The sequence below is a fragment of the Colias eurytheme genome, chromosome 31, assembly GCF_061535395.1.
Source record: "Colias eurytheme isolate Ceu_HAF_F1 chromosome 31, ilColEury1 Martin Lab GWU primary, whole genome shotgun sequence".
Taxonomy (NCBI): domain Eukaryota; kingdom Metazoa; phylum Arthropoda; class Insecta; order Lepidoptera; family Pieridae; genus Colias; species Colias eurytheme.
In genome coordinates, this window is record NC_143010.1 from 4362645 (window position 1) to 4390168 (window position 27524).

The 27524-nt window shown below is 35.6% G+C and overlaps 1 protein-coding gene across 2 annotated transcripts in view; it reads right to left on the reverse strand.

Annotated features, from left to right (window-relative positions):
• Positions 1-232: 232 nt before the first annotated feature.
• LOC149895554 (uncharacterized) overlaps positions 233-27524 on the reverse strand; it is a 29884-nt gene continuing 2592 nt past the window's right edge. The window contains exons 4-18 of one of the 2 annotated variants that reach the window (XM_090118953.1): positions 21516-21613; positions 18206-18296; positions 17351-17433; positions 16959-17046; positions 16136-16254; positions 15032-15208; positions 14467-14555; positions 12903-13025; positions 12025-12132; positions 6107-6212; positions 4354-4463; positions 3760-3868; positions 1973-2071; positions 1005-1121; positions 233-379 (exon numbers count right to left, since the gene is read on the reverse strand). In XM_090118953.1, the coding sequence (XP_089975079.1) occupies positions 251-379; positions 1005-1121; positions 1973-2071; positions 3760-3868; positions 4354-4463; positions 6107-6212; positions 12025-12132; positions 12903-13025; positions 14467-14555; positions 15032-15208; positions 16136-16254; positions 16959-17046; positions 17351-17433; positions 18206-18296; positions 21516-21613 (1646 nt within the window). In that variant the 3' untranslated portion in view covers positions 233-250. The remainder of the gene's footprint in view (positions 380-1004; positions 1122-1972; positions 2072-3759; positions 3869-4353; positions 4464-6106; positions 6213-12024; positions 12133-12902; positions 13026-14466; positions 14556-15031; positions 15209-16135; positions 16255-16958; positions 17047-17350; positions 17434-18205; positions 18297-21515; positions 21614-27524) is intronic. The other variant, XM_090118954.1, reaches the window with a different exon arrangement.

Consider the following 27524-nt stretch of genomic DNA (forward strand, 5'->3'; position numbering starts at 1 on the left):
TGATGATATATAGCCTATACCTATAGCCTCCCTGGATAAATAGGCTATATCTAACATTCATATATTTTCAAATCACACCCCTTGTTTTTGAAGCGTTTGTTTGGTTGAAGAAAAAATTTGATCACGAAGCGGGATTTGAACCCACGTCTTCCGCCATTCCTATTATATTCATATAGTATAATTATATATTAGATTTAAAAATACTTATATTCAAGGTAAATAAAACACAAAATACTAAAAATACATATATTTAAACACCAAAAACATCAGGCATAGCGATATATTGCAACACCATCGGAACTTCAGTACTTGTTTGTGGAATTTCATCCTTTTTTAGTATTGGCAATTTCTTTTTATTCATTCTTATACTTTGATGTACCTGAAAAATATAAAAAAATAATTAACGTAATTTTTAAGGTAATTTCATTAAACTACTAGCGGTCCGCCCCGGCTTCGCCCGTGGTACATATTTACGTTTTCTCTACATAAGAACCATCCTCGTACTTCAAGGAATATAATAAAAAAAGAATTATCGAAATCGGTTCAGCTGTTCTCGAGTTATGCGCTTACCAACACATTTTGCGATTCATTTTTATATATAAGAAGATAATGGCTCATAATATATTACTAGCTGTGCCCTGCGGTTTTACCCGCATTGCTCCGCTCCTGTTAGTCTTAGCGTGATGATATATAGCCTATAGCCTTCCTCGATAAATGGGCTATCTAACACCGAAAGAGTTTTTCAAATCGGACCAGTAGTTCCCGAGATTAGCGCGTTCAAACAAACAAAGAAACTCTTCAGCTTTATAATCTTAATATATATAAATCTCGTGTCACAATGTTTGTCCTCAATGGACTCCTAAACCACTTAACCGATTATAATAAAATTCGCACACCATGTGCAGTTCGATCCAACTTGAGAGATAGGATAGTTTAAACATGCAGGTACCACGGGCGAAGCCGGGGCGGACCGTATAGTATTAGTATAGATTTTATACACTTACCTGTCTGTGATGTTTATACAAGTTGGATTGTTGTGAAAATGTTGTTGGACAAAATTCACAAATAAACGGCCTTTCGCCCGTGTGTATACGTATATGACAATCCAGTTGTACTTTCGTCTGGAAATTAATAAAAAAATAGATTCAAAAACAAAAATAATAATAATAAGATACCTAAGATCAAAAATCAGAAAAATCTACAAAGTTACAAGGAAATTGTTTTTTTTAGAGGGAGATATCGGAAAAAAGTAATATCTATACATCACTACATAGTATAAAACAAAGTCTCTTTCTCTGTCCCTATGTCCCTATGTAGGCTTAAATCTTTAAAACTACGCAACGGATTTTGATGCGTTTTATTTTAATAGATAGAGTGATTCAAGAGGAAGGTTTTAGTATATAATTTATTAGGTTTTAGACAAAGCGGGCGAAGCCGCGGGCGGTTCGCTAGTTAAAAATAACAAAAAATAAGCTTTAATAAGATTCCTGTAAAAAAAATGTTTTTTTAGAGGGAGATATCGGAAAAAAAGTAATATTTATACATATAATAAAATCGTAGGAAAGTCAAAACTGTACATTGAATTTTTTTTAAGTAATACTCGGGGCGTGATCTACAATCGATACCGAAGCCAAAAATGTTGTTTTTAGAATTTTCTTCTGTTTGTATGTATGTCCGGGCTAATCTCAAAAAGAACTGCATGGATTTACTTTAAATTTGGTACAGAGATAGCTTGAGACCTGAGCAAGGTCTCAAGCTATCGTATACCTATAGGATAGGTATTATCCCGGAAAACCCACGGGTACGGAAAACTATGCGGGTTTTTCTTTGACTACGCGGGCGAAGCCGCGGGCGGAAAGTTTGAATAAATTCGTAAAGTGCATGCAGTGCTCATTTTTTCAGAAGACATTAATGTTTACTTTTTTAATCCAAATATGTTTCAAAGGGTTTTTTTTCTTATAAATATACTTACAGGAAATCCTTTTCCACAATGATGGCACATCTTATTATTAGGCCTGCCCTTATGAACATTGCGTATGTGTTGTTCCAAACACGTGCTGTTTTTTGACGGCTGGAAAATAAAAAATAAAAAAAATAAATAAAAATAAAATTGTTTTATTTCAGAACACGTGTTTCCATATGGAAGTTACTATATTATAATCCATACTAATATTATAAATGCGAAAGTAACTCTGTCTGTCTGTCTGTTACTCAATCACGCTTAAACTACTGAACCAATTTGCATGAAATTTGGTATGGAGATATTTTGATACCCGAGAAAGGACATAGGCTACCTTTTATTGCGAAATATGTACCACGGGCGAAGCCGGGGCGGACCTCTAGTAATAGAATATATATAAATCTCGTGTCACAATATTTGTCCTCAATTGACTCCTAAACCACTTAACCGATTATAATAAAATTCGCACACCATGTGCAGTTCGATCCAACTTGAGAGATAGGATAGTTTAAACATGTAGGTACCACGGGCGAAGCCGGGGCGGACCTCTAGTAATAGAATATATATAAATCTCGTGTCACAATATTTGTCCTCAATTGACTCCTAAACCACTTAACCGATTATAATAAAATTCGCACACCATGTGCAGTTCGATCCAACTTGAGAGATAGGATAGTTTAAACATGTAGGTACCACGGGCCAAGCCTAAAATTATACAAAATGTTTTAAATGTCCTGCTAATATTATAAATGCGAAAGTTTGTGAGGATGTGTGTGTGTGTTTATTACTCTTTCACGCAAATACTACTGACCCGATTACAATGAAATTTAGCACACACATAGAAGGTATCTTGGATTAACACATAGGATAGGTTTTATTCAGCGGTTTCGGGTGTGATTTAAATTTAAAATTACCTTATTCGTGAAATATATAATAAAGAGAGTGTGCCGAGCACATGACGTGTCAGAAGTGAAACTTCTTTGGGAAGATTCAAAGATACGAAAATCGTCGCCTTACTACATAACGTGACGGCATTGCCATGACGCGACCTTGAAATTTTACCCTCAACGCGCCTAAAGAAGTTTCACTTCACCAAAAGTGTTATAATATGTTTACAAATTATTTTTCGCTTGGGTATGATTTCCTTCAACTAAAGTTATTAGGAATAGCATTTAAATCGGTTCAGTTTTTTTTGCTGCGATAAAAATTTCCTTATTCGTGAAATATATTAAAAAGAGCGTGCGTGCCGAGCACACGTGTCAGAAGTAAAACTCACCAAACAACTCCTTTAACAAGATGCCAAAATCGTCGTCTTACTCCGTCTACTTACGTCATGACGTGACGGTATTGCCATGAGGCGATCTTTGAATCTTGTCAAAGAAGTTTCACTTCTGACACGCATGCTCGGTACACTCTTTTTCTATACTAATATTATAAAGAGGAAAGGTTTGTAAGTATGTATGTATGGTTTTCACGCATAAACCTCTCAACCGATTTTGATGAAATTTGGCACAGACAATCTTTAGACCCAGAATATAGGCTACCTTTTATTGCGAAATATGTACCACGGGCGAAGCCGGGGTGGACCGCTAGTAATTAATAATCTTATATATAAAAATGAATCGCAAAATGTGTTGGTAAGCGCATAACTCGAGAACGGCTGAACCGATTTCGATAATTCTTTTTTTATTATATTCCTTGAAGTACGATGATGGTTTTTATGTAGAGAAAACGTAAATATGTACCACGGGCGAAGCCGGGGCGGACTGCTAGTTACATTTAATTATTAAAAATCTCACCTTATGACATATATAACATTGGTATGTCACGTGCAAATGTTTATCCTCTATATGTACCCGAAGTTTCGTTTTATCCGCGAAACGACGCTTGCAGTGATCGCAAATAAATCTGTAAATTAAATTTAAACGGGTTTTTAATCGGTTAAAAAATGAATTTTCTATAGAAAATTAATATATGTCTATGAATTTTTTCAATGAAAAAGAATTATCTATATAAAAATATGAGCACTGTGAATAATTTATATTTAACGGTTTTTAATCGGTTAAAATTGTATTTTAAATTGAAATAAATATGAAGAAGAACTATGAAGAATTTATATTTAATGGTTTTAAATCGGATAAAATTGTATTTTCTCTTACTCTTATTAAACAATGTCATTTTAAATTTTTAAGATACATAATAAAATTGGAGTGTCAGGTTTAAATATTGAAATAGCCGATTTTTACTAAATGCACTGTACATACATATTATCTATAAACCAAAAAAGTATTTTTTACAATTTTTGTCTGTTTGTTCGCGCTAATCTCAGGAACGGCTGGACCGATTTTGATGGGACTGTCACTGGCAGATAGCTGTTGTTATAACTAACTCACTTGAACTGCTCCGGCGTGACGTGTTTCAAACTGTTCTTTAAGTGACGCTGTAGAGACGCTATTGACGCGAAACCAATACCACATTGTGTGCAAAATGCTTCGGGGTTTTGCTGGGGATAAATATATTAACTTATATATTTTTGTTTCAAATCTATATACATCTATCTAATATATAAAAATAAAACCCCTTTCGCGTTGTCACGGCATCACGTGTGAACGGCTGAACCGATTTCGATATTTTTTTTAATGTTTGTGGAAGTCCAAGGATGGTTCTTATGTAGAGAAAGCGTATTTACGCTTACGTGGTACATATTTATGTACCACGGGCGAAGCCGGGGCGGACCGCTAGTATATAATAAAATAGCAGGATTGTCAAAACTGTACATTGAATATTTTTTTAATGAATACTTGCGCCAAAAATGTAGATTTCAGAATGTTTGTTTGTCTGTATGTTTGTTCGGGCTAAACTTGGTACTAGGTAGCTAAAGTACTGCATGGATTTATTTAAATCTTATATATAAAAATGAATCGCAAAATGTGTTGGTAAGCGCATAACTCGAGAACGGCTGAACCGATTTCGATAATTCTTTTTTTATTATATTCCTTGAAGTACGAGGATGGTTTTTACGGAGAGAAAACGTAAATATGTACCACGGGCGAAGCCGGGGCGGACCGCTAGTTTTATTTAAATACTTTATTGTACTGCCAACAAAAATTACAAAAATAAAACTTATACTAAAAGAAGACACAGCACAGATGGCGGCCTTATCACTTATAAGTGATTTACTGCAATTTTGGCACAAGCTTGAGACATGATGAAAGACATACTAAAGGTTTTATCCCGGAAATCCCACGGGAACGGGAACTATGCGGGTTTTAGTTTGAAAACACGGGCAAAGCCGCGGGCGGAAAGCCAGTTTATAATATTAGGGCGCGGGCACACGATGCGTTGCGGCGCCGCACCGCAAAGATTTCACCGTGTCAGTGGGCACACGAGTGGTGCGGCGCCGTAACGTTGTTCTGTCGCAGCGGCGTCGTAGCAGCGTTGCACAGCGTGTCCTTCCTTGTGACGCAAAACAACTGAGCGGTGCCGCTCCGACGTCGCACCGCATTCACCCCTCCCCGCCTCGTCTTGGTGGTTACAAGTCCGGTGCGGCGCCGGAACGCATCGTGTGACATGCCACAGATATTTCTATGTAAGACGACGCAGCGACACCGCTCCGGCGCCGCACCGCCGCCGCAACGCATCGTGTGCCCCCGCTCTTAGTATGATAATGTGAAGTCCCATGTCCCCAAGTGGGGTAAGGGGCAGATGCATTGTACATCTGTTTCACTGATCGATTTTCTTTAGGGACAAGTAGGTGATCAGCCTTCTGTGTCCTGTCAGACCGAGACTTTTTTTTCCTCGTCTCCACCGGGAATCGAACCCAGGACCCCTCGGTGCTACGCTCACGCGTCAACCACTGTACCAAGGAGGCGGTCATATTAGTAACTAGCTTTCCGCCTGCGGCCTCGCCCGCGTTTTCAAAGAAAAACCCGCATAGTTCCCGTTCCCGTGGGATTTCCGGGATAAAACCCATCCTATGTTGCTCAGTGAAGATGCAGCTTTCTAATGGTGAAAGAATTTTTGAAATCGGTCCAGTAGTTTATGCATGAAAACCATACATACATACATACATAATTACAAACCTATCCTCTTTATAATATTAGTATATAATGATATAGGATTCAATAAATAATAATTTCAACTTACATTAGTAGTGGCATGTTTCTCCAAATGCCGTTTCAGACTCGCCTTCCATCGGAATATTTTCTTGCAAAACTGGCACGGAAACTCATTTTTAGACTCGTGCACTGAACTGTGGAATAAAATACTTATAATATCTATACATATAATAAAATCGTAGGAAAGTCAAAACTGTACATTGAATATTTTTTTAAAAGAATACTTGATCCATGATCTATAATCGATATAGAAGCCAAAAATATAGTTTTTAGAATTTTTGTTTGTTTGTCGGTTTGTCTGTTTGTCTGTTTGTCTGTATGTATTTCCGGGCTAATCTCAGAAAGTACTGCATAGATTTACTTCAAATTTTGCATGAATATTCCTAAGAGGTCGGGTGAGGATAGTTTAAACATATTATCATGATATCACCTTCGCGGGAGGAGCTGTGAACCTTTATTTTTCTTACATATTCCGTGTACTACGACAGCGTACAATCTAAAGACTCATGTTTAAATGTTGGTTTCGAGTAAGCCATGCTATTATCTAGCTTTACAAAATAAAAACTATGTCATTTACGTAATTTGGGCAGAGAAACAGTTTAATGAATTTAGTAGTATAAAGACAAATTTGAAACAGCGCCATCTATGAGATTTCGTAAAAATCAAATCAATTTACATGTTATCACTACTGAACAACTGTTGAAAATTAATAATTTAAATATAATCATGTTATTTATTTAACTCTTTAACCCATATCTTCCCTTCCCTATAAGGTGCGCTTATATTTCGTGTGAATATACTACATTTTTAAAAGTGAGGGTAGATGTTTATTATTTTAAGTCAAACTAGACACCATTACAATTAATCTAATATTGATTGTGTTCATTGGTTACATTTTTAATCTTCGTGTTTTATAAATTTATAAAGAATAGAAAAAATTCGATCACGAGGCGGGACTCGAACCCACATAATTTCGTGATCGAATGTTTCTATTCTTTATAAATTTATTATTTATAAATTTATATTTATAAAGCATTTGAATAAATAAATAAATAAAATTAAAATAAATGTCATAAAACCAAAAATATCAAATTCAATCTTCGTGTTTTGTGAATTTTCACCATGCGTTCCCACAAAAGGTAAGTTGTTACTTTTATAGGTATTTATTTTTATAATGATAGCAATTCATGTTTTTTATTGGTTTTATAATGGTTTTATATTACACTTTTAGAATGAAATAATAAAATGATGAATTCTTTTTGACTTTTACAAGATTTTGAGGTGCGTTGGGAACAGTAGTTTGTTGATAAAATTTTATTTGTAAGTAGCTTTTTTTATTGATTTACAATTATTAACGTTTGATTTTTTATTTACAGATTCAATGTTCATAAAATTATATCGCCTTTGGAAGACTATTTCTGCTGACAATTTTACAACACCACTTGAAAATTGATGATTTGATGATGAAGATAGTGGCAGCAAGGATTAAGTGGAAATTAGTAATCATCCGCTTCGTCAATTTTTGACTGAAGTTAATGTCCAACGTATGGTTCAATCATTGGAAGTATCTCGGGTAATTTTGGAGGATATTTTTCAGGAAGGAGAGGAGGGGCAGCCAACCACATATCAAACTACTACGTTTTAGTACCGAAAAAAATGTTATTGCCAAATGAAACATAAATTTTGCACTCACAACTGTACAAGTTATGATTTTTATTCTGACTTTGCTGTTATCTGATTATAATATTTATCGTTATGGCTATCGAGGTACCGACCGTACTGGGATGAGAGTACATGATATTATACCTACTCATCATCCAGGATTGCTTAGAGCATTTTCACACTGAAAAAGATGTTTTCTTTGAATCGTAGTTGCTTCATTTATTTATTTTTAATCATTTTACATAATATGTTTTATATTTGCCCATTTTCATTATATTTTATAAATAAAATGGAACCAACATAACTTTGTTGTGTAGGTATCATTTCTCTATTAATAATCCGTAGGCATATTTTCCGAGCACCCCATTTAAGGTGCGGTCCTGAAATTATAAAAAGTTAATGTATACTTTTGCCTAATATAAGCTCAAGATCATTTTTAGATAAAAATAACAAAAAGAACTTATTTATTAAAATTTAGTAGATAAAAGAAATTATGTTACGATTTTATAAGAAAACACAGTATATTTATTAGGCGGCGGTGATCTCTTCCAGGCAAAAGATATTCATCAGCTCAATAAAATTGAATAGTTGTTGTTAGTTATTCTTTAAATTCACTGATTGTAATGAGCATTTCCGCATGCAAGTTGTATCGTAGTTTAGATATATCATAGTTTTGACACATTACAGTTCCAACAAAACCCTCAAATTTTTGAGCAGAGTTGAGCAAGATAATTTAAAAAATGTGCTGTGTTAAGTATTATAGAAAAGGTTAGTTCGTTGATAATTATCATTTCTTCATCATTTACATGGGTGTTGTTAAATGTTAGTAAAAATAAACTTTGACTGTTAATACTTTTGTTCAGTATTTACCTGTATGATTATTGCTTGGTAATTAATATGTATATTTTCATGTCGTATAGCTAATTATAAACATAAGTGTGATGTGAAACTAGCTGGATTTATTTTTACACACTCACAGCCATATATTTTATATTAAAATAGTGTAAATCATAATATTTTTTCACAATTAAAAATATTTCCTTTTTTCTGATGGTGTTGGCATCGAATTAAACCGCGCTGTCGTTTCGTTCACTAAAAGTGATGTTATGAGGACCGAATATGTAGCCGCCTCAACTTACGGAAACGAGAGTAACCTGCGTTGTCTGTTAGTTATTGTATAGTCGAATTTAACGTTACATGGAAATTGGAATCTAAATATATTATGTATACTTAGGTATATTAAATCTGTACATGAAATATATTTCCTAAATAACTATCACGGGGTGATTAGGGATCGACACTGATGCCAAAGAAGCAAACAGTAAAATTTTTGTCCGTATAACCGGTATAGAAACAAAAACTACTCGACGGATTTAAACGAAACTTGGTACAATTATTTTTCATATTCCTGAGCAGAGCAGTAACTCCATTTTTAAGCTTTCGTCGCGTGTGCAACCTTAATGGTTAAAGCTACACAGAAATCATGTATGAAAGAAATGTTCTCCTTATTATATAAAAAATATCTCCCGACATCATAAATGTCTATCTTTTATGGTTGACTCACAATAACACGTGTAACTTCCGATAGCTTAGGAGTTCGAAGCTTTCTGATTATATTTGTCTATAACACTCTCAGTCCGTTTTAACTCAATTTTTATTTTCATGCATCAGTGCCACCTAAAAAATCTTTATCTCGAAATTCGAGCAAAGCTAAGAAAATGAGAAATAAGAGTTCTCAAGAATCGTTAGAGGTATACTCTAGGCCGAAAACAACAGGTGTTATGCCGAGAACCTGAAACCGCTTCACAACGAGAATTGCGGCTCACAGCTGACCGCGAACGGCATGTACTATCCCGTGAGACCGAAACCTTCACTGAGAGGGTATAACGTCTCACAGCTGATCACGGCCGTCACATTTTATCTCGAGAATCTGAAACTTTTACTCAGTATGAAGACCGTTTGACAAATGATAGGGTGCACCATAATATTATTCGATCTCTTGAAGATGAACATGAGCATAAGCAATGACTAGAGTAGGGACGCGAATATTAAAATTAATTGAGACAAAAACGATTATTAAGTTTGTTTAATGAAAGATTAAGAATTGAAACTATTCGGTCTCTGGAAACGGACGAATAGCGAGAGGCCCCTCTTACTGCAGACAGATTTCGCATAGTCTTAATGACTTAGAGGTAAACATAGAAGATCAATCTACGAATTCGGTGGTGGGGTCCGACAAATATAAAAGTGGGTTTTCTTATAACCTCACAATTGATTACAGATCATCTTCTGTATAGGCGATATTAACGTAGTATGTTATTTTTGTAATGCTTTAAAGTGGAGTAAGGAGTCGGCTTTCGTTTGAAGATACACCGGAACCTTTGAAATCACTACTTTTAGAGGAACATGACGTGCAATCTAAACAGTTCTTAGACAATATTCGCTCTTATAGTAGTGCGTTTCAAATGATCCTTTGGTGCTCAACAATTATCAGAAGGTCCTTTCATGCTTACTTTTAAGATACCAGGTCAAGTTTACCATTTGATAGGATCCCTTTTGCCTGAAGGCCAACCTAAGTTTCTTTAAATATATTTTGTATTCGACTACAACGAATAGTCGAATACAAGAATTATCAATATTTCTCGAATTTAAAACTGAACTCATTTCACAATTTTAGAACATGTTTCATCAGGTTAATTCGTATGTATGCAGTTTTAAATCGACATTAGAAGCTTTTCCTCAAGATGGTGATATTTGTTATAAATGCCGATAGACGGACGTCTATCGGCACTCAGGAACTCCCTGGGCGTGTATAACGCCCAGGCCACAGTATTACAATTTTTCCTACAGCAGGGCGACGAATGTATTTTCGCATAGCAAAGGAGGGGAACTCGCGGGGGGTCAAGTGACGCGGGCCACGTACCATTAACATGCTTAGTTTGTGGTACCGAGCGCGAAAGAAAGTCATCGTGTTTTTGTTTTGTTACTATGTAAACTAACGTAATTTAATACTTAGGTACATATTCTATAACGGTGCGCTCAAACTGTTAATCTACATTTAATTTAGATTATTATTTGAAATACTAAGTAATGTAGAATTTAAATCACATTCCTTCATGTTTTCCTCAGATTTTCAATTTTCTCCGATTTTAAGATTTTCAGAGTGTTCAATTTTAATGTAGTTAAATTTTATAAGAGACAATTAAGAACATTCAAAAATAAAGTGTCACGTATTTTTTTTAAACGACGAATGACCTAAAACGACGTAATCGCGGACGAAGTCGCGGGCAACAGCTAGTAATAAATAAATATCTTTATTTGCACAAAGATAACAAAATAACATTACAATTCGAATCAACACATTAGCCATAAATGGCGTGCAAATAACAATTAAAAATTACACTATTATTAGACGTAACTTTTGATTTATATTTTTGTGGATGAATAGTTGTCACTATTTCCTGTCAAAACATGCTTAGCTGTCGAATACTATAAATAGCCGCTTTCCTTTGACTCGTGGCGCATTCGTACGAATCATGCCTGGGGGAGGGGGGGCTCGGGCGTTGTTTATACGACGTTCGACCCAACTACCCTCACTTTGCTAATAGTCGTTGACTTGCTGCGATTTGTTATCAACTACCTACATCAATTAGGTAGCTGTGTAGAATCGCAGTACATTCTTATTACATTCAAACTAAGTAATATTTAACCCGGCCTCGCTTGTTATTTCTAACACTTTATTTATTAATAAAATGTGTTTTAGAATGATAAAATTCTATAGTTCATGAATTTTTCAAACAATAAGAATACTTTGTTTAATAAATCAGCGTAATAGTAAAATGGCAGATTAATATATTATTTAAACAGGTTTTAAAATCGTTCAAATAAATCAATAAACAATGGATTATTAATAACTAGCTTCCCGCCCGCGGCTTCGCCCTCGTTTTCAAAGGAAAACATAGTTAGTTCCCGTTCCGTGGTCATCATCCGTGGTTATGATTTTTTTTGTATAATTGGAACGAAGTTCATTGAAAAATCCTCACGACACGACGAATATTAATGCAAATTCACATAAAATTTAGGGAGCCTCCTCTTAATTATAAATATTGTTAATTTATTTGATTATACCTCCTATAATACTTATTTCAAAACGAAAGAAAACTTCGTTCCAATCGGGTGTCCCACATGTGACACCTCAGACATTTTTGTGTATATTTTTTGTTTGTTTTAATTTATTTAAATCCCAAATAAAAAAAATACTACAAAATAAGGCAATACACTCACATTCTATGATTCATAAGTCCCGATCTATGTGTGAACGTTTTATCACAATCTTTACACTGTATGCGACGCTTGTGTGTGTCCCTGTGGTATCTGTGTTGGTCCACTGAACTAGAATTAATTAATGATATAATTAATATTGAATTATTGAATAAATAATCTATACTAATATTATAAAGCTGAAGAGTTTGTTTGTTTGTTTGAACGCCCTAATCTCGGGAACTACTGGTCCGATTTGAAAAATTCTTTCGGAGTTAGATAGCCCATTTATCGAGGAAGGTTATAGGCTATGTATCACGCTACGACTAACAGGATTGTAACCACGGGGGTGAAACCGCGCGGAGCAGCTAGTTAATGATACCACTAAATATTTAATTATTGAATAAATAATTAAAATATAATAAATAATAAATTGCATTTACTCTCCAATAATGTCACTAACTCACTGAGCAATTACCCATTGAATGAGTTCACTCAGTTGAAGATTGCTCCATACATTATTCCCCAATTACTAACTCACTAACAAACTAACTCTGTTCATATGAACATGTTAACACATTACTTACTGATAACATAACTCACTCACTCACTCACTATATTCAATTGAATTTTTTGTTGTATTCATTAAATATCCCCAAATCACTAAATTGTTTACATGAACATTATACACATAACATCACTTGCCCATTCACAGTGTTCAATTAAATATTTTGCTTTATACATTACTCATTTACTCACTAACTAACACCCAACTCACACACTCACTCACCAACTCACTAATATCGTCACCACTTCACTCACAAACTCACTCACCAACTCACTCACTAACATCGTCACCACTTCACTCACAAACTCACTCACTCGCCAACTAACTCACTCACCTCGAAACATGGCCGCAATCGTCACACGAATAACTTTTAGTATCATTACTATGGGCACTATCATAGTGCCGTAATAATGTTTTAGCGTCGTTCGAACGCATTTTACATATTGCACATTCGTATCTGAAAATAATAATAAATATACATAGTTTAAAAATTGATTGTCTGTAAAGTCGGTTTACTGACGAACGTGTGAACGTGACAACGTCCGATTGTGCTTCTTTGTCGCTCGTTCCGCGCTCTCGCTTGCACTTCAAGCCTTACATGGAACGCCTCAGAGCGAGGTAACGCCGCATGAATCATGTTTTTTCATGCGTGCAGCCGGCTCTATCGAATTATAAGACGTTGTCACGTCAAAAATAGACTAACAATATATATGTATAAGAAAATTTAAAGAAAAGCATGTGTGCCGAGCAAACGGTTCAGAAGTGAAACTTCTTTGGCAAGATTCGAAGATACCAAAATCGTCGCCTTACTCCACGACGAGACGGTATTGCCATGACGCGACGTTTAAATTTTACTCTCAACACGCCAAAAAAGTTTCACTTGAAAAATAAACTAAAAATATAAGTATAGATTATTAATCTAAAAAAAAATCGTTTGAAATTCTACAATCAACTGAGGGAACAAAATATTTTTATAATCAATATTTATTTTACCAAAGTTTGAATTTCCTATCCGTTTAAATTCAAAATCGATTGTAAGGGTGTATTTCCACCAATAGTGTGCGAGGATGTGTAGCGAGGAATGTTTTTGTAAATAAATAAATAAATAAAGATTTCAGGACAATTTTCACACGCGGCACGACCTGATCCCATACTAAGCTTTCGCTTGTGTTATGGAAACCAGATGGCTGATAAACATACATGCATAATTTTAAATAAATACTTATATAGAAAAAATGTTGTGTGGTTTTATGAAACCACGGTAAAAGTGAAACTGCTCGAACGGTTCCGAACACTGCTTTGTGTAGCGCATGTCGCGTGACGGTCGGCTGCCGAGTAGGTATACCTACTCGGCAGCCGCGATACACGCGACATGCGCTACACAGACCAAAAAGTTTGAGACGATGTAATAAAAGTTTCACTTTAATAATTAATAATTGGCACAGAGCAAACATCTATATTCATCACACAAATATTTGCCCCGGGTGGGAATCGAACCCACGACCTCTGGTATGGAAGGCAGGGCCACTATCAACCAAGCCAACCGGTCAGTCAATAACCATTATATCGCTTCATTTAATTTGAAGCGATACTATTGGTTATTTACAAATACACATCCTCGCACATTAGTGGAAAACCACCCTAAACGAGTCGGTTACATACAAACATACAGGTGAAGCTAATAAAAGCGTGTTAATCTATACTAATATTATAAAGCTGAAGAGTATGTTTGTTTGAACGCGCTAATCTCAGGAACTACTCCGATTTGAAAAATTCTTTCGGTGTTAGATAGCCCATTTATCGAGGAAGGTTATAGGCTATATATCATCACGCTAAGACCAACAGGAGCAGAATAAAGCGAGTAAAACCGCGCGGCACAGCTAGTAAATAATAAATACCTTTTCATATGCTTCTTATAGTGTGCGCCAAATCTTTCTATAGATGGTAATATTGTTTGACAAATCGGACATGCATAGTTTCCTTTTTTCTGTAAATATATAAATAAATATTATTTCAATAAAAGATATTTTATTCAACATAAATTTTAATTTATATTCTACCAAACACAAACACAAACATTTATTTATTCAATTAGACTTCTTCTAGAAGCACTTTCGAATCGTCATAACATATTTTTAACATTTACCACCGATTCGGAAAGCAGTATCTATGGAGAAGAACCGGCAAGAAACTCCATAGTTGCTCTTTTAAAAATTTCACAGAAAAAACGATTAAAATATACAAAATAGGATATGAGTACAATAAGGCCGCCTTATTACTAAAAAGCAATATCTTCCAAGCAAGCCACCGTATATCGATGTATATCGATTTTTAAAACAATTTTTTTCACACAAGTGTATAATTTCTAAAAAATATATCTTGCGTATATGGTATCCTAAAAAAAATTTTTTTTGCAATTTTTCCTAAAAAAAATAATTATTTGTTTTTTTTTTGTATACTCACAAAATCATGCCGATTCTTCACATGAGCACTATAAGTGGATTTCTTTGTGAATGTAATTAAACAACTTGCACATTTATATTTTGAGTTTGAAAAACTATCATTTTGTGATATCGCTAGTCTTTCTGCCATCATTTGATCGTATGTAAGTTGTATTGTATTTATTTTTTTTGTTTGTTCCTGCAAATATAAAAAAATATAAACAAAGATATTTTAAATAGAATTTTCATTATTATCTTTATTAGATTTTCCTGTAAAATATTTAAAAAATGTGTGCGTGTACTAGTGTACACACGTAAGAAGTGAAACTTCTTTATGACCTTATTTTTCAAAAAATAATTTACTATATGCAACTTCACAGAAATACGTCGAATCACGCGTGGTAGGGATAAGAAAAAGATGGCGCGTAACGGAAAAATGTCACGCGTAACGAAAAAATGTTACACTAAATTTTTTTCCAACCCCGATAAAGAAGTTTCACTTCAAAAATATAAACAAAGATATTTTAAATAAAATTTTCATTGTTATCTTTATTAGATTTTCCTGTAAAATTTAAAAAATGGAATATTTTTTGGAATTCCATTACGGAAAATACGACTTTTTTGTTGTCATAGTTTCCTATTGTGATTAAGTGTGTGAATCTGTGTTTAAAATCCATCCATATCGGTTAAGCCGTTTCTGCGTTATAGATATCTAAATAAAAAAGGCAATAAGTTAATTCTTGAAGTGAAACAAAAGTGTAAAATTTCAAGGTCGCGTCATGGAGTAAGGCGACGTTTTTAGTACATATATGTATTTGAATCTTGCCATAGTTTCACTTCTGACACGTGTGCTCGGCACAAACGCTCTTTTTATCTAAAAACTAGTTTTCCACCCGCGGCTTTGCCCGCGCAGTCTAAAAAAACCCACATAGTTCCCGTTCCCGTGGAATTTCCGGGATAAAACCCATCCTACGTCCCGGGGTAAAAAGTAGCCTATGTCCTTTCTCGGGTATCAAAATATCTCTATACCAAATTTCATGCAAATTGGTTCAGTGGTTCAGGCGTGATTGAGTAACAGACAGACAGACAGAGTTACTTTCGCATTTATAATATTAGTATGGATTACCTCTATCTCACTCTTTCTTCTACTCCTTACATTAATCCTTCTCAGTCTATTCATATTCCTTTCTTTTAATAAAGATTTGTTTATCTCTTCGTTGTTTCCTTGCCCAAAAGATTCCATATCTGCAATAAAATTATATTTATTTTTATCATACACTAGCTTTCCGCCCGCGGCTTCGCCCGCGTTTTCAAAGAAAAACCCGCATAGTTCCCGTTCCCGTGGGATTTCCGGGATAAAACCTAGCCTATGTTGCTCAGTGAAGTCTGCTTTCTAATGGTGAAAGAATTTTTGAAATCGGTCCATTAGTTTATGCGTGAAACCATACATACATAATTACAAACCTTTCCTCTTTATAATATTAGTATCATACATATAATATATTTTATTGTAAATAGTTATTTTATTATAAATAAATATTATAAGTCACTACATAGTATAAAACAAAGTCGCTGTCGCTGTCTGTCCGTCCCTATGTATGCTTAAATCTATAAAACTATCAAACTGATTGTGATGCGGTTTTAATAGATAGTGTGATTCTCCAGGAAGGCTTTAGTACACATATAATTTATTAAGTTTTAGACAAAGCGAACAAAGCCGCGGGCGGAAAGCTAGTATAATAAAATCTATACTAATATTATAAAGCTGAAAAGTTTGTTTGTTTGAACGCGCTAATCTCAGGAACTACTGGTCCGAATTGAAAAAATCTTTCGGTGTTAGATAGCCCATTTATCGAGGAAGGCTATAGGCTATATATAATCACGCTAAGACCAACAGGAGCGGAGCAATGCGGGTAAAACCGCGGGGCACAGATAGTTATTTTACTTACCTAAATTTAGGACAGGGTTATTGTCTTCATTTATTTCTTCATTTCTACTAATTTCTTGTGCATTTTTATGTCTCACACTTTTCTTACCCTGAAACAAAAAAATGTTTAATTTTTAACGGATTTTAAACGCGAATTATTCATTATATTATTTAAATAATCAATAAACTATATTCATTTGTTTTTGGAAAAATATATAATAAGAAGCACTTTTGTCGTGAAACTTCTTTAGGCGCGTTGTGAGTAAAATATCAATCGCGTCATGGCAATATCGTCACGTCATGGAGTAAGACCTAATTTTATACCATTTGCCAAAGAAGTTTCACTTCTGACATGTGTGCTCAACACACGCTTTTTTTTATTCATTTTGAATTAAATTATGTAAATAAACTCACAATTTTCTTCTTCCTTAACTTTTCCCTTGAATTTGAACATATATTGAAATCTTCTGAAATTGTATGTTTATCTTCATATACCCCTGAAATGAACAAAAAGTTATTGAGTAGCAATTTAATCTAATAATAAATTTAGTCTAATAACAGGGTGTCCCACTGTTGGTATGCTAAGCTCAAAGGATGTTATAGTTTTGCATACGCTGAGTACGTAAAAAATACTTATAAAATTCCAGACGCTTTTATTTCAAATGGATGAATTTTTAAAACTCTATGTGTACACCCATAACAAGCAACCCGCCCAACTTTGCCACCCGCACGTGAGCTATCGTTTAAGATTATGTTTTCATAGACAAAATGCTCACATTACAGAAGCGGTATATGCCGGCTGTGCGAAGCTAGAGAAAACATGGATTTACAGGAAAAATTTAGCAAAAAATTTTTGACGTAATTTTGTTGTTTAAGTATTTTTTACGTGATCAGTGTATGCAAAACTACAAGTCCCTTCGCGCTTAGTATACCAATAGTGGGACACCCTGTATAATAAAAATGAATCACCAAATGTGTAGGTAGGCGTAAAACTCGAGTTCGGTTGAACCGATTTCGTTAATTCTTTTTTAATGATATTACGAGGAGAAATCGTAAACACATACCCAGGGGCGAAGCCCGGACGGAACGCTATTATATATATATAGATGATAAAATGCATTTTTCTGATCGTCGACAATAATAGTAGGAAGGAGGATATATCTTAACATGTCGGTAGTATAATGTAGAATAACAATAAGTAGGAAGTAGGATAGTTTCTATATACTACATAGTATGTAGTAGACAGTAGTAGTAATATGGGTTACTTACCATTATTAAATTCCAATTTAATTTCTCCATTATTTGGTAATGACAAACGATCTATGTCGCTTGCAGATGACACACTGTCTTCTGGATAATTCTACAAATAATAGAAATAACTTTATTTTAAAAAGAGCATGTGTGCCGAGCACACGTGTCAGAAGTGATACTTCTTTCGCAAGATTCAAAGATACCAAGAACGTCGCCTTAAACTATGACGTGACGGTATTACCATGATGCGACCTTGAAATTTTAGAGCGAGCGCGCACGAGCAACTTTGTCTCCGCAACTATTTTGTCTCTCCCATCAATTTGTATGGGGAGTTGCGTCGCTACGTGCGCGCACTTTCATACTAGCCCATAGGTGGGAGAGACAAAATAGTTGCGGAGACAAAATAGTTGCGGAGACAAAGTTGCTCGTGCGCGCACTGTCTTACTCTCAACGCGCTTAAAGAAGTTTCACTTCAAAAAATAATATTTTAAAAGAATAAAGCTTGTAACTGTATATCAATTATCAATATAAAATAATTATACCGAAATGGGGAAATATTGAGTGTTTTTTTTTAATTTACCTCAAAAACAACTGCATTAAAAAAATCATTTGATTTTTTAAAGAAAAGTTCCACCATGGAAGCTAGATAAATTTATGAGTGTATAAATATTAAGAGCTAGCGCGCACGAGCAACTTTGTCTCCGCAACTATTTTGTCTCTCCCGTCAATTTGTATGGGGAGTTGCGTCGCTACGTGCGCGCACCTTCATACTAGCTCATGGGAGGAGAGACAAAATAGTTGCGGAGACAAAGTTGCTCGTGCGCGCACTGTCTAAGAGCTAGCGCGCACGAGCAACTTTGTCTCCGCAACTATTTTGTCTCCGCAACTATTTTGTCTCTCCACCCATGGGCTAGTATGAAAGTGCGCGCACGTAGCGACGCAACTCCCGGGAGACTTTTTAGTCCGCGGGTTCGGAGACAAGCCCGCGACGCAACTGTCGCCCTATCTATTGGTTTCAATGCAAGTGCGCGCACGGCGACAAAAATGTTGCCTGTCGGCGGCCGCCGGCCAGTTGCCGTGTAACCGGCGTAGCGATAGTACGTATTTTATGTCAACGTATTTATTCTCGTACACAGTAGTTTTTAACCGACTTCAAAAAAAAGGAGGAGGTTATCAATTCGGCCGGTATATTTTTTATGTATGTACACCGATTACTCCGAGGTTTCTGAACCGGTTTACGTGATTCTTTTTTTTTGAAGTGAAACTTCTTTATCGGGGTTGGACAAAAATTTAGTGTAACATTTTTGCGTTACGCCGTACGCGTGACATTTTTGCGTTACGCCGTACGCGTGACATTTTGCGTTACGCCATACTCGTGACATTTTTAAGGTCATAAAGAAGTTTCACTTCTTACGTGTGTACTCTAGTACACGCATACATTTTTTTTTTGATGCGGAATGGTGTGGAATTGGTCCCATAAATTTTATTCGGATAAGCCCAGTAGTTTTTATTTTATGAGCATTTTTCTCTGGTCTCGATGACTTAATTGAAATTTAGCAAGTAACTTTGATTCATTTCCAGGAAACTGATTGAGCTGAAATTTTGTATACGCATGTAAATTGGATAGCGATGAAACATTATTATGAGATAGAGCTGATTTGATGATGGAATCGGAAGGTGGCCATAGGAACTTAGTAATATATTGACTCAACTTTATCGAGGTTGAGCTCGTTTGATTCGTGTTGAAAAATACACTAAAAAGTATTAAATAAAAACTACTTTACTTTTTACAATTACGATTACACATTTAAACTAATATTATAAAGAGGAAAGGTTTGTAGGTATGTATGGTTTTCAGTTTTCACGCATAAACTACTGAACCGATTACAATGAAATTTAGCACACATATAGAGGGTAACTTGGATTAACACATAGGATAGGTTTTATCCCGGAAATCCCAAGGGAATGGGAACTATGCGGGACAAGAGCACAGACCACAACCGTTTCTTCGAAATCCATGTTGATAAATGCAGAAAATTTTGAAGAAAAAGTTGCGCTCGTGCGCGCTCGCTCTTAGAGCGAGCGCGCACGAGCAACTTAGTTGCCCGGCAACTATTTTGTCTCTGTCGCTGTCTCCTCGCAAAGTTTTGAACGATGCGCACACGAAAGCGACAGCAACGCAACTTTTTCTTTAAAATTTTCTGCATTTATCAACATGGATTACGAAGAGACGGTTGTGGTCTGTGCTCTTGTCCCGCATAGTTCCCATTCCCGTGGGATTTCCGGGATAAAACCTATCCTATGTGTTAATCCAAGTTACCCTCTATATGTGTGCTAAATTTCATTGTAATCGGTTCAGTAGTTTATGCGTGAAAACTAAAAACCATACATACATACAAACCTTTCCTCTTTATGATATTAGTATAGAATATAGATATGTAATCGTAATTGTAAAAAGTAAAGTAGTCTTTATTTAATACTTTTTAGTGTATTTTTCAACACGAATCAAACGAGCCCAAACTCGATAAAGTTGAGTCAATATATTACTAAGTTTCTATGGCCACCTTCCGATTCCATCATCAAATCAGCTCTATGTCATAATAATGTTTCATCGCTATCCAATTTACATGCGTATACAAAATTTCAGCTCAATCGGTTACCTGGAAATGAAATTAAGTTACTTGCTACATTTCAATTAAGTCATCGAGACCAGACAAAAATGCTCATAAAATAAAAACTACTGGGCTTATCCGAATAAAATTTATGGGACCAATTCCACACCATTCCGCATCAAAAAAAAAAAGAATCACGTAAACCGGTTCAGAAACCTCGGAGTAGGTAATCGGTAAATAACCTACATACATAAAAAAATATACCGGCCGAATTGATAATCTCCTCCTTTTTTTTGAAGTCGGTTAAAACTACTGTGTACGAGAATAAATACGTTGACATAAATACGTATTATCGGTACGCCGGTTACGCGGCAACTGGCCGGCGGCCGCCGACAGGCAACATTTTTGTCGCCGTGCGCGCACTTGCATTTAAACAAATAGATAGGGCGACAGTTGCGTCGCGGGCTTGTCTCCGAACCCGCGGACAAAAAAGTCTCCCGGGAGTTGCGTCGCTACGTGCGCGCACTTTCATACTAGCCCATGGGTGGAGAGACAAAATAGTTGCGGAGACAAAATAGTTGCGGAGACAAAGTTGCTCGTGCGCGCTCGCTCTAAAAGCTATATTTTACTACTTTTATCAATACAGGTAAATAAAAAGAGAAAGAGAAAGTAAGAGATGGTAAGAGAAAGAGATAGGCAGGGAAAAAACGACTTACAAATTCATCTTTCACATCACAAGGTATAGATTGTATTTCTTCTGCGTTCAAATCATCATCTGAGTCACATTTAGGAAACTCATCACCATTATTAGTTACTGAAAAATAAGATTTTTTCTAATAACTAGCTGTACCACGCGGTTTTAACCGCATTCAGGCGCGGTCCCGGGTGGTCACGGGGGACATGACCCCCCCCCCCAAAATCATACTCGATAAAATAGAAAAAAATCTTATACTGTATACAATATAAAAAAAACTGGCTAAGTGCGAATCGGAGTCACTCGCACATCTAAAGTTCTGTTTAAACCTGTTTTTAATCCCTTGCAAATGGTCGAAATTAGCGAAAATTTGCAGCTAACGGCTTCCGACTCGCACTTGGCCGGTTTTTCTTTGTAAAATTTAAAAAAATGTATAGAATGAAATGAAATGAAAAACAAAATGCTTCTGTAGGTCAGCGTGATGATATAGCCTTCCTCGATAAATGGGCTATCTAACACCGAAATAATTTTTCAATTCGGACCAGTAGTTCCTGTGATTAGCGCGTTCAAACAAACAAACTCTTCAGCTTTATAATATCAGTACAGATATTTATCTTCACTTATCAAATACATATAATGGATTGGAATGTCAGCCACTAGAAGTGTCAGTTAGCTCCCGTTAATTTTTGAGTTTTATAATTTATTAATCGTGTAAACGCAGTTAAAAAGTGCTAATTTTAAAAGTTAGTTATAAAACGCGTGTGCCACAGTGTTATCACGAACTGAATTTATGTGTACTGTGAAATAATCAATCTAGCACACAGCTGACGACCAGCTGATGAACACGCAAGTACCCACAACATAAAAACGCGATTGAAAAACTTTTATCATCGTTATTTGTATCACTAAAGTTATTTTTATGATTAACTCACTGCCTTAGAGAATCAGACACAGTGGAGTTTTAATATATAATAGTCTTTTTTGGACAAAAAATATACCTACTTTCACCTATAAAACTGCTAACGATACATAACGATAACGCCATCCATATATTATATTTTTTGTTATAATCACTACACAACAACCACTTATAACGATTATAATGGCAAACAAATGTCCTTCCTGCGGTAAATTCATCGCATCATCGGATGGCGCCAAATGCCATAAATGCAGTCTAACCTACCATAAGCCGTGTGTAAACATGAATACAAACTCACGTATCAGTCCGAAATGGCTTTGTAAAGGCTGCAGTAAGAGTACTTCCGCAATGCCAGCCAACGAAGATACCGATGCTTTCTTAGATGCGGTAATGCAGCAGGACGCGCCGTCGTTGGTTCATGAGATCAAGCTCTTGCGCACAGAACTGTCCGGTTTTCGAAGGGACATGTCACAGTTAACATTGGCTATATCACAAATAAATACCAGACTTGATGAAGTGGAAGAAAGGGTCTCAAAGTTAGAGGATAAAACTTTGACACAAACCCAGTCTGATAACTGTGATAGCCTGCTTAAATCGGTTGCGGAGCTTCAACACCGTCTCAATGAGTCTGAACAGGAGAATCTGATGAATGACGTCGAGATAACGGGCATCCCGGAGAACAGCGCCGAGAACCTCACGCACATTACTATGACGCTTGCTCGTAAAATTGGTCAACAACTGGATGAGCGTGATATAGTAAGCGCGCATCGATCTGGTCGGCGGCCTTTGAATAACGCCCCTAATAACTCGTCTCGTGCGCGCCCCATCGTCGTGCGCTTGGCGCGCAGATCCGTACGGGACGACCTGCTGCGCGCTGCACGCGTGCACCGCGGCGCAGACACCGCGGGAACTGATATCGGTAGCGAGCCTCGTCGCTTTTATGTCAATGAACACTTAACTAGTACTAATCGTAGATTGTTTTATATGGCTCGTCAAAAAGGTACTGAAATGAAGTGGCGTTATGTCTGGACCCGTGCAGGACGTATATATGCTCGATGTGAATCGAATTCTCAATCTTTTTGTATAAAATCAGAAGAGGACATAAAACAAATTTTTTGTCGTATTGCCGTTTGAATGTTTTATCACTAATTATTTTTACAGTAAACAAATTGGTTTTATGTAAAAAGCTATCAGCATTTTATACAGAATTATATAGTAAGGCTTCTTCTTATATTTGCAAAAATAAAAATATTTGTATCTTTTCATTAATAGAGTATCAACCGAGTAAATTGTTTCGATATATTAGGAACTATGATACTGTCGCAGTTTATCATAATAATTTTAGCTTGTTAATTTTTAAGATGTTAACCGACATTGTTATTAGTTTAAGGTCTATTTATTATAATCGCAGCGGTGCAGGTGTGGTGCTGAATTGGGGTTTGCTACAAATATTGGTATATCTTATGATGTATATCTTATTTATAATATTGTGTATTTGTAATATAGTATTTAAAAAATATATATATAAACTACAATATTTACTTACTCATATTTGTATAACTGTAACACTATTAGCTAATTTAAAATTTTATATGTATATAATATTATATGATAACATGCATTTCTTTTATTTTTTAATAACTGAGAACGATCTTTTTTATTATTCTTATTGTTGTACAAAATTTGACGCCATTATTGTCAAATACAGGATATTTGAACAAGTATATTATATTCATGTTCGATAGGGGAAATCGGATAAAAATTGGTTTTCTTAACCCTGGTTCTCTTAGCACTCGCCATGATGAGTTTATGGTGGCAATGGATCGTCACGCTGTCGATATCATGGCAATCAATGAAACATGGCTGCGTGAGGGAGAGGAAGGGCGTGCCCCAAATGTGCCGGGCTACCGCTTACGCCATATCCCTCGACCACAGACTGTACGTTCTCGGGGAGGTGGGGTTGGTTTTTATCTTAAATCGAGCTTGTCATACCGCATATTAACACACCCAGTGACACATCCCGTTGAACAGATGTGGATAAAAATAACAAGTCGTGGACGCTCAATTGTTATCGGTACTGCGTATCGGCCACCATGGTTGGATGTAGATACATTCTTTGATGCTCTCATTGACTCCATGGGCACATTCATCTGGAGTGACAATATTGTACTTTTAGGTGATTTTAACGTGAACGTATTGAACAAAAATCATACCAATACAAAAAAGTTATCCGAGTTTTTACAATCAGCGGGATTGAACCAAATGGTGTCACAACCAACTCATTTTACAAATAACAGTGAGACATTAATTGATTTAATTTGTACCAATGCAGGCGTATCTAGTGTAGTAGTAGATCATATTGCCTCTCTTAGTAATCACTCGGTTATATCCTGCTATTTGAATATTTTAAAGGAGCGGACAAAGCCAAGATGGATTTCGCGTAGATGTATGCGGGATTTAGATCATAATCAGTTTAATAAATCACTAATCGCAGTTGATTGGAACTACTTATTATCAATAACAAATGTCAACGACATCGTTACCTTATTCACAAGTAGTATGGTAAAAATCTTTGATTTACACGCGCCTAGGAAAAATATATACATCAAGTTAAAACAGCCACCCTGGTTGACGTATAATATTAAACAAATGATGAAAAGACGAGACGAAGCTCAAGCCAGGGCTAAAATTTGTAAAACAGATAGTGCCAAGAACTACTATATCGATTTAAAAAAATATGTTGCATCTGCACTTCATCGTGAAAAATCAGCTTATTTTGAAACATACATAAACTCTAACATACAAAATCCACGCGCCTTATGGACCCATATAAAAGATAATGTACAGGTTAAACTAAAAGATGACTTTATACTTCCAGCACATATCAGTGACGCCAATACTATTAATACTCATTTCTTAAATGTCCCTATCAATAACGCCGTATCAACATCTTATTTAGCTCATTTCAACGAACATCGCTTTATAAGCAATGCCTCTTTCGAACTCAAGCCTGTGAGCGAAGAAACTGTACTAAAGGCATTAAAGAGTCTCAAGTCGCAAGCTGTAGGTACTGATGACTTATCTCTAGATATGATTAATCTCACAATATCACAGACACTACCTATCTTGACGCACATTATTAATCTATCTATAAAAAATAGTACATTTCCGGCGATGTGGCAGAGTGCATTGGTGCGACCACTCCCAAAGAAAAATAATCCTACATCTGTTAAAGACTTACGGCCTATCAGCATCTTGCCATGTTGCTCCAAAATTCTTGAAAAGATTGTACACAACCAACTTATGGAATATCTTGAATCCAATAACATACTGCCCGACCTTCAATCTGGTTTCAGAAAGCGAAGAGGTACTGTAACGGCATTGACGGATGTGCTGGATAATATTTTATGCGAACAAGATTGTGGTAAGGGAACGCTTTTGGTCCTTTTAGACTTTTCACGTGCTTTTGACACCATAGATACTAACCTACTTTTGTCAAAATTGGTCTATTATGGCTTTAGCCCAGAATCTGTTGCTTGGTTTAAGAGTTATCTAGGTGAACGTAGGCAGACTGTAGTGGTCCCTAATAGTGATGGTACTACTTCTCTTTCTCACTGTAGCCCAGTGAAAAGAGGAGTACCTCAGGGTTCTATTTTGGGACCTGTATTGTTTGTCTTGTACACTGCTGATATAATTTCTGAAATTAAGTACAGCCATTACCATATTTACGCTGATGATGTCCAATTATATACCTCCTTTAAACCTGACAAAACTCACGACTTCATACAAAATTTGAACGACGATCTCGACAGTATTTCAAAATGGTCAGCGAATAATGCATTAGTACTTAATGCAGAAAAAACAAAATTTATGATACTGGGTACTCCTCAAGTTATTAAAAAGGTTGAGCAACAAACGTCGCTGTTGCATATAAACGGAGTCCCGTTAGAACGTGTGCGTGAAGCTCGGAATCTAGGTGTTATTTTCGATGAAGCACTAAGATTCGAAAAATTCATAAATACAACAATCGCAAACTGCTTCTACCGATTAAAACTATTATACCGAATAAGAAGCTATCTTAATCCTCGTCTGCGTCTGAGACTGTGTGAGTCTTTGGTTCTGTCAAAGCTTAACTATGCGGATGTAATGTACGGTCCTCGTCTCCTGTCTCGTACAAAAAGAGCCATACAACGAGTGCAAAACGCCTGCGCTAGGTTCTGTTGGGATATTCCTGCTCGAACACACATTTCACCTTACTTGAAAAATGCAAATATCCTCAACATGGACCACCGTAGGCGTTTACATCTTGCATCTCTTCTCTTTGATGTGATCAGTACCAAAGCCCCAGCGTATCTTTATAGTAAGCTGACATGGATGGGAAGTGCGAAGGGCATGACTACTAGGGCAACCCTCGTCAAACTGGCAGTACCGAAACACCATTCATCCCTTTTTAAAGGTAGTTTTAAATATAATGCGACTAAGTGCTGGAATAATTTACCACCTCCATTACGAAACTCGAGGACCTTATCGAGTTTTAAATATGGTTTCAAAAAACAGTTACTTACCGAGTTTCGTAACCAGCCTTAGTCGCATTGTTATTACAGCCGTACCATAATTGTTGTATTTATTGTTTACTTACTGTCTATTCTATATGGTATTTTTTATTTTTAATTTTTTTCTTTTTTTTTATATTATGTATAATTGTGTTATTATAATATTGCATTTAAATTATTATTATTATTAATTCCTATGTATTGTATTTATTAGTAGATATATTTATATATTATACAATATATATTTAAGTACACAAAAATTATAGTATACCTACTGTATTATATTATATTTAAGTATTATTGATTCACATCTTTTGACTGGCACTCCAACAAGGGACTACTGAAAATCAGCGCTTCACAACATAACGTGTAGCACATGCTGAGTAGCTACCCTTTTTGGCACCACACTGATCAGCCGTAAGTACCTACCTTTTTTAATGTATTTTCTTTCTTTTTTTCCGTTTATTTTTGTTATTTTTTTTTTCTGTTTGTACTTTGTGGTGCTAAATAAACATTATTTCTTTCTTTCTTTCTTTCTATAAAATTCCCATGTCACTAT